Source organism: Plecotus auritus (genome assembly GCF_963455305.1).
Source record: "Plecotus auritus genome assembly, chromosome: 5".
Lineage (NCBI taxonomy): Eukaryota > Metazoa > Chordata > Mammalia > Chiroptera > Vespertilionidae > Plecotus > Plecotus auritus.
This window is the reverse complement of record NC_137776.1, coordinates 116,468,176-116,476,755: the sequence shown is the minus strand read 5'-3', so window position 1 is coordinate 116,476,755 and position 8,580 is coordinate 116,468,176. Positions and strand designations below refer to the sequence as shown.

At 40.4% G+C, this 8,580-nt stretch overlaps 1 protein-coding gene across 4 annotated transcripts in view; it reads left to right on the top strand.

The window, feature by feature from the left end:
• The window catches only part of IFT74 (intraflagellar transport 74), a 113,607-nt gene continuing 105,027 nt past the window's right edge, over positions 1 to 8,580 (top strand). For 3 of the 4 annotated variants that reach the window (XM_080667993.1, XM_080667996.1, XM_080667995.1), the window contains exons 1-2: positions 1 to 197; positions 7,636 to 7,777. In XM_080667993.1, coding sequence (XP_080524119.1) covers positions 7,655 to 7,777 — 123 coding nt within the window. In that variant the 5' untranslated portion in view covers positions 1 to 197; positions 7,636 to 7,654. The remainder of the gene's footprint in view (positions 198 to 7,635; positions 7,778 to 8,580) is intronic. The other variant, XM_080667994.1, reaches the window with a different exon arrangement.

The window sequence follows — 8,580 nt, the reverse complement described above, 5'->3', positions numbered from 1 at the left end:
AATCAGGAGGAGGGGCCTCTTCCGCCCCGCCCCCGTTGCCGGGATACGCGGAGGCGCGGATCCTCCAGTGGTTTTAGCCCTGAGGGCCCAGGAAAGCTGTGCCAGGGTGGGCGAGTGGGCGCGTTCGTGAGGCGGCTGGTGCTCCCGGTGGTGGCTTAGCCGAGCCTGCCGACCACCCTCCTGCCGCGCCGGCACAGGTGAGAAATCCCGAGTTCCCTTTTTCCCTCCCTCCCTCCGTACCTATTATCTCACCTTGGAGATGCTGATGCGCTCAAACAAAACAAATCCGATCTCTCCGGTTTTTTTTAGTGATTCTCAGGCCTGTCGCCAGGCCAAAGCGTGCGCGGAGACCTCTCACTGTCCTCTGAGCAGAGCTGCCAAGAGACCAATGGGAAGGATTCAAGAGCCTCAAAGAAAAAATTCTTAGGGTTCAGAGATTTTACTCAAAATAATAGATGTATGTCTGTCCTTTATAGCAGAAGGGACTTAGCAATTTAATACTTCCTTATATGTGTTAAAATGGCTGGTTTAGGGAAGATAGCGATAGTAATCACAATTAGGAGCCAGGTGTTTTATATATGCTATCTGTAATTTTAACAGCTCTGCAAGATAGAGGCTGTGGCCCCCTGCTATTTTATAGCTGAGGATACACCCCCGGAGGTGGTAACTGTCAGAGCTGAAGTTTGTATCCTTTATCTTTCTGGAGCCAAAGGCCAGGCTTCCTTGAGTATGTATGAATAACCCCCAAATTAGTGGCTTTTTTGTTACTAGACCCCTCCCTTTTATATTGCCACCTAGGACTTGATCTTATACTGTGTTTTTATCATGGTAGAAAGCAGTGGCAAAGAAATTGAGGTAGAAATCTGATATACTGTAAATTTTATTTTTTTAAATATATATATATATATATATACATATATATATATATTATTAATTTCAGAGGGAAAGAATCATTGATAGGCTGCCTCCTGCACTCCCCTACTGGGGCTCCAGCGGCACTCTGGCATGTGCCCTGACCAGGAATCCAACCATGACCTCCTATATCCATGCTCAACCACCGAGCAACACTTCGGCTATTGTACTTTCTTAAAGTTATCAGGAAAGCTAGAGTAAGGTTGAGTAATTCTGCTGGAAACAAAGGTTTATTGTGTTAGCTTTCTTTGGGAGAAATCATTTTGACCATAGACCTTGTCTGCCTTTCAAAATGTTATTTCATAAAATTCCCTTTTCCATTTGAAATAATAACTCTCTTTGTCCACCTAGTTCAAAATGGCAAGGAAATAGAACCATAGAGCTAGTTGGAATGGGAAGATTTTCAGTTTGGTGTGAACATGCTAATAGGAAGTGATAATGGGATACCTGAGTAGAAATTTCCAATAAACAGTTGAAAATTTAGAATTGGTGCCCGGGTTAAAGGACACACCTGAAGACATTGATTTATGATCATCAACATAGTTAGAGTTACAAGAAAAAGGACGAAAAATTATAGAATAAAAGCAATCCAAGAAGTGGGCATGGAGTGTAGAAACTGAGAAATCATTTTAGTTCAAGAAATGATTCATTTCTTTTTTTTTTTTTAAATTGATTTCAGAGAGGAAGGGAGAGGGAGAGAGAGATAAAAACATCAGTGATGAGAGAGAATCATTGATCTGCTGCCTACTGCGTGCCCCCCACTGGGGATTGAGCCTGCAACCCAGGCATGTGCCATTGACTGGAATGGAACCTGGGATCCTTAAGTCCGCAGGCCAATGCTCTATCCACTGAGCCAAACCAGCTAGGGCAATTCATTTCTTTTTTAATAATATAGTAAAGTTTTGTAATTTATAGTGCCTAAATGTGGGAGGAAATTCAGAAAAATACAAAGGAGAACAGAGCCCTAGTAGACAACCAATCGATGTGTTTCTCTCACATCGATGTTTCTCTCTCTTTCCCTCTTTCTTCCACTCTCCCTAAAAATCAATGGAAAAATATCCTCAGGTGAGGATTAAAAAAACCAAAGGAGAACAGTTTTTGCCTGGCGCTGATACATTATTAGATACTGGGGACCTAAAGATGAATGAAATCCAGGGCTTGTCCTCAAGAGAGAAATATTTAAGCAGATAATTTCAATTGGTGTGACATATACTGGGAGAGAGATATGCCCAGGATGCATAGTAGCATATAGGACAAGCCTATAACTTAAAATTTAAGAAGGGGTGGTTATGGACTAGTTGTGGAAAGATTTCTAGGAAGGATAACAGGCAAATGTGTGTTAGATAAGCAGACCAGTAAGGAGGCTAGTATAATAGTCCACTTGAGGCCATCAGGCCCTGAACAGTGCTATAGGAATAGAGAAAAAGGTACATGTTAAACATTTATGAATAAAATCAGTAGGGCTGTGTGATTAGCTATGGGAAATAAGGGAGAGGACGAAATCAAGACTGAGTTTCTGACTTGTGTGACTAGAAGTGTTACCAAGAGGAAGATCTGAAAAAGGAAAGGATTGAAAAAGGAACCACAAGAGGGGAGTGTCATGGAATGGTTTCATGTAGGAGTGGTCACCAGTAACAGATGCCATTTACATCCCTAGCTGCATTGGAATATTCCATTTGAATGGAATAGTAGAGATTGAGGAGATAGTGGAAATTAAAAAGGTAGAGCATAGTGGGTATAAGCTATTCTTTAGAGTTTGGCTACATTGGAATAGGATATATGGGACAGAGTTAAAAGTTGTTTCAGGATCAAGAAATTAATTTTTAAGATTAAGAAATATTGAACATAACAGACTGAAAGAATGAAGAAAGTTTAAAGATATAGGATGGAGTGGGATAATTCCAAAGAAGATTGGGGTAGGAGGAGAGGGGACAAGGAAAGGGAGTCTAATGTCCCAAAGAAGATGGAATCAAGAGGGTAAGTCAGAATAGAGATTAATCTTAAACAAGGGCGTGTACTCCAAACATGATGGATTTCAAGTCCGAATTTTGTCAGATTAGTAGGAAATTGAGTCTTATGCTGAGAGTGGCAGGAACAAAGTGTAGATAGGAAAATGGCTAAGGGTTGGAATCATTTAGGAGAAAAGTCGCTTGTCAAGGATAAATAAAATTTTCCGCGATGAGGGTACAGCTAAGCTTTGGTGATTGTTACTTTGCAGTATTCCAGTCTGTATAGTTATGATTTCTACCAGCCATGTTCAGTAGTCTAGGTTGGATGTAGAGGAGAATTTCTGATTTTGCCAGATTAGTTGAGGAAAGTTCAAGGATATGAAATAATTGATGGTGCTTATGAGACAGTAGTTTAGAAGTGAAGGTCATTAATGTTTTTTTCAATGGGGAGTTCAATGGACATTTCAGTGTTCATCTTATTTGAATTCCCAACAGTAATGGCCTGGCTGACCATTCCTGCTTTCTCTTGGGATCTCTGACACATACTCCTAGTTTTTCTATTTGCTTTCTTGGCCTTCATTTTTAGTCTCTTATACCATCTCTTCAGGTAGAGTCTTGAGAACTCTTTTTCTCCATTTTCTCTCTCTAGAATCTAGAGAGAGAAAATGGAGAAAAGAGTCTAGATCAGTTTCTTTAAAACTTTTGAACATGACCTATAATATGACATACATTTTACATCGTTACAGACCAGTACAAATATATGTGTAAATTTATATAGATATAACTGAAACAAAAATTTAATGAAACAATACCCTTCCTTTATGTCCAGTGAACTCTTACATTTTCTATTTTATTTCATGTTGAAAACATAATCTACCAAATTGTTCTTACAACCCCACTAATAGGTCATGATTCATAATTTGAAAAGTGTTAAAGTATCAGCCAAAACTTTAATATTCTGATGAGTAAAGGAAGGGGTTGATAAACTGGGAGAGAATAAGTGAATTAGGGAAATGGTTTAAAGAGAGGAGCAGTGAGAATAAAGATGAGAAAGGGGTAAAAGAAGAGATGAAAGTCAGAGAATGAAGTATTTCACTTAAATATTTGAGATTAAGTAATTCCAGATGGTGACAAGCACCTGGTCTGGCCATGGTATCTGAAATGAAGTTGAGATGATTGCCAAATTTAGGTGAGGAAACTGTGAAACTAGAATTTAGATACTGAATCCAGTATCCATATGAAAGTCAACCAGGATGTTAGTGGGACTAGAATAGACTAAACTAGGTATAAAGACCTTACTGAAGTTGGGGGAGAGAGTAGTAGGTACCTAGATAAAAACAACTAGGAAAGATCCAAGGCAATATGGTTGTATTCCCTGGTCCTCAAAGGAAGAGAATTCTGTTTATTTTTAAAATGCTTGGAAAAATAATGTTATTTGTTGTTATTAATCCTCAACCAAGGATATTTTTTCCATTGATTTTTAGAGAGTGGAAAGGAGAGAGAGAAAGAGAGATAGAAACAAACATTGATGTGAGAGGACACATTGATTGGTTGCCTCCCACACACATCCTGACTGGAGCCAGGCATCAAACCTGCAACCCAGTTGTACGGGCCTTTCATCAGGAACCGAAGCCAGAACCCTACAGTGCACAGGCCAATGCCCTAACCACTGAGAAACACAGGCCAGGGAGGAAGAATAATGTTTTGAAAGTGACATTGGAAAGCAAGGAGAATGCCACCTACTTTTCCTTAACTTTGGAATTGTAGCACAGGAAGCTAAAACAGCATTCATTACCAAAAGTGCTTTTGGGAAAGCCAATATTTTGTTAAAGGGAACAGTAAATGGAAGTACTTCATAACAGGACTCAGAATATAAGGGAGTCAATCATGTACCAGAAAGCACAGAGAAAAGATTAGGAGATCAGAAAGAAGCTGGATATGTCAGGGGAGGGAAAACTTACTGGCCTGTGGGATAAGAGCATGGGAGAGATAACTAGAGGGGTTCGTATTTTGATAAGATAACTAGAGGCCCGGTGCACGAAGTTCGTGCAAGGGTAGGGTCCCTAGGCCTGGCTGGTGATCAGGGCCGATTGGGGCCTTCTGGCTGTGGGCCAGGGCCTTCCTTCATTCCGCGCCACCCCCTGGTGGTCAGCGCACATCATAGCGAGTGATCAAACTCCCGGTCTCCGGTCAAACTCCCGAGGGGTCACTTTGCATATTAGCCTTTTTTATATATACCGTGTTTCCCCGAAAATAAGACAGTGTCTTATATTAATTTTTGCCCCCAAAGACACGCTATGTCTTATTTTTAGGGGATGTCTTATTTTTCCATGAAGAAGAATACGGTACACATTAATTGTTAAATGAAAATAAAGGAAATTTATTACCTGTATACAGTACGGTAGTACGGTAGTTGTCAACACAAACCAGACAAACTGTGAATCCTACAGTATCAAGAATTTACTCATTTATTCAATGACAATCATGTCATCATCTTCTGGAACATCATCATAACAATCCAATTCCTGAATTTCCTGGTGAATTTCTTGTGACTCCATTTCTTTCAGAATCAGTGGACCAAATCTCTCATGTTTAGCAATAGCACTGTCTTTAAATGAGTACTTCTTGTCAAGGTAGCCTGATCGCAGTGCATTTGCAATGCAACTGTCAGTGATTTTCTCCCATGAATTCTTCACCCAAGTCATAACTTCTTGCAGTTTAGGTTTCACAAAGTTTCCACGCTGATTTCTCTCCATTCTATTTTCAATGTAATCATTAATTTCCATGCACAAATTGTCTTTGAATGGCTTGTTTATTGCAATATCAAGAGTTTGGAGATAGGCCGTCATTCCTGCGGGAATCATTATCTGATCTATTTTTCTTTCGTGAAGAAATATCTTTATGTCTTTAGCGCGGTGAGTGCTGGCTGCATCCCAGACTAGCAGACCTCTTTGGCTCCCTCGCATAACAAGTGGCAGCATTAAATCGACCCACTTCCTTATAACTGCTTGTGTGGCCCAGGCTTTTTCAGTTTTAGGAATAAAAACGCCCAAAACACGTTCAATCTTTTCCTTCTTGCCCTTAGAAATGATTAAAGGTGGGATTTTAGTGCCATCCAGACGAATTGCCAAAATACAGGAAACACATGCACGTTCATAAGCAGTGGAGGGAATGTACGCTAAGGAGGCACCCCGCTGTTCAATTGTTGTTTGAGATGATTGGCCCATAAACACTGCAGTTTCATCCATAGCAATCATGTTGGAAAGATTGTATTTAGAGAAGTCAGCATCATCAATAAAGGACTTGAATGCAAGTGCTCGCTTAATAACTTGAGTATCTTCCAACCTAAACAATGTTGTAGATCTTCTTAAAGACAGTTCACTTCACTGAAGGAAATTATCCAGCCAGTGTTTTGATGCTTTGAAGACTTCGGGGGCTATGTCAAACTGTGGTGCCATTGCAAGGGCAAATTCTTGAATCTGAGCCCTATTCACAACCAAAGCCTTTGCTCTCCTGTCAACAACCCATTCACAGATCAGGTCTTCCAGCTCGGAAAATAATGGTTGCCGACCTGATCCACACTTGCGCTTTTTAGCATTTCCCTTGTCCACTTGTTCAATGAGGTTACCATACTCTGCTCACCATTTTCGGACCAATTGGATACTCAACATCTTCTCTTTGCAGAAAGCAGTAAGATTTTGGCCCCAAGAGTCTTCCACGATTCCTTTCTTGTACTCCACGGAGTAGCTTTTTCTTTTTGCGCTCATTTCTAGGGGTAAAAAAAAAAGGAATTGGGGTATCAAGGTGGGGGGAGGGGGATCACTCAAAATGACACAGGGGGGAATCAAAATGGCACAGGAGAATCAGAGGGGGGATTGCCATTTTAGTAACCTTTTTTGATCCTCCTGTGTCATTTTGATTGTCCCCTCTGATCCTCCTGTGTCATTTTGATTGCCCCCTCTGATCCTCCTGTGTCATTTTAAGTGATCCCCCTCCCCCCACCCCTGTGCCACGGAACACCTTCACCAGACATCCCCCCTATCCCTTTATCAGACATTTACCCCCTGGGGCCTGCCTGGGGACTGTCACTGGGCTTGCTGGGACCTGGATCTGGGCTGGAGCAGGGTCTGCCACTGACTGAGAACCTTCAGTCATCATGAAGGCGGCCGCGAGCATCAGGTAGTGTCACCAGAGACAGACCAGCACTCACCACCTTCGCCGTGTTCCGTCCGCTCTAATCCTCATGTTCTTCTACACGCATCTTTGAAAGTCTCCTCCTCTCTCCCGCCCCGCGCTCACCGCTCACTCCGACCTCTGCTCCGCCTCCACACAGCAGTGACGTCAGGACTCCGCATAACGTCACTGGTTGCTAGACGCCAGTCGGGGCGGCCCTAGCGACCAGTTTACGGTAAATTAATTTTCATTCTGAGACAGAGCCTGGGGCCTTATTTTCGGGGGATGCCTTATATTTCACTCAGAAGGAAACCTGTAGGTAGGTCTTATTTTTGGAGGATATCTTATTTTCGGGGAAACACGGTAGATAAGGAAATGGGGAAGTCATGTTGTAGTAAATGATTTTATGGTTCTAAATGGGACATTAATGTCAAATTTGAACAAAATTAAATCAGGCTCAGCCTTGTAGTAATACCTGGAATGGCAATTTATAAGAAAAATCATTGTGGATTAAATGTTTGAAGGAAGGGTATGTGGGTCACTAGTTTCTAGCTATAGAAGATATCAAAGGAGAATTGAACTATTCCTTGTTTCTAAACAGTGGTTAAAGTGAACAAACAATGGCCAGTAATCACAAACCTTCAGCAGCCGCTCGCCCTGTTTCACGAGGTGGAATTGGGTTGACAGGAAGGCCTCCTTCTGGAATCCGACCCCCATCAGGAAATATTCGAGTGGCAACTGGAGTAAGTTTAAAATAAATCTATTGAATTCTTGTGCATATATCTTGGTAAAGTTGGAAAGCCTGTCTATAATAATAAATTCTTTTTTGCTCTTTCTTTACTTTATGAACAGACTACATGTTTGTTTTTTGAAAATGTTGAGAAGTATAAATGTGGGACAATGTCTGGAAGACACTGTAGAGAGAAGAGGCATGCTCATGCTGATATGCAAATGTATTTTAAAACTACAAGTATTCAAGTGGTGTAGTGTATTGGTGTAAAATCAAATGAAATGGATAGACCAGAAACAGAATTAAGACATGTAAGAATTTAATTAATGACTAAGGTGGCATTTCAAATTAGTTGAAAAAGCATGGAGTATTAAGTAGTGTATTCAAATGACTGAAAACCATTTGTTTTTAAAAAATTGATCCCTTCCTCACTCAAAATTTTAGATATGTTAGAAACTTTATATTTAAAAATAGGGAAATCACAAATGTACAAGAAGAAAACATAGGCAAGTATTTCATATAAACTTAGTATGGGCTAGGACTTTGTAAAATGACACAAATACTGACAAAGAGGGTATTTTTATATTTTAATTTATTATATTGAAAACACAATTGAACAGCTAAAAGAAAAATGACAAACTGGTAAAGGAATATTTGCAATATATATGTCATACATAGAGTTCAGAATATTTAAGAGTTCTTTCTGTATTAAAGTTATAAACCAATCTAAATTCAATGAGTTTTCTTCTGGTGGTAGTGTGTGTGGGTATGTGTGCGTGCGCGCACACACGCATGGGGGGATATCATTATAAAACT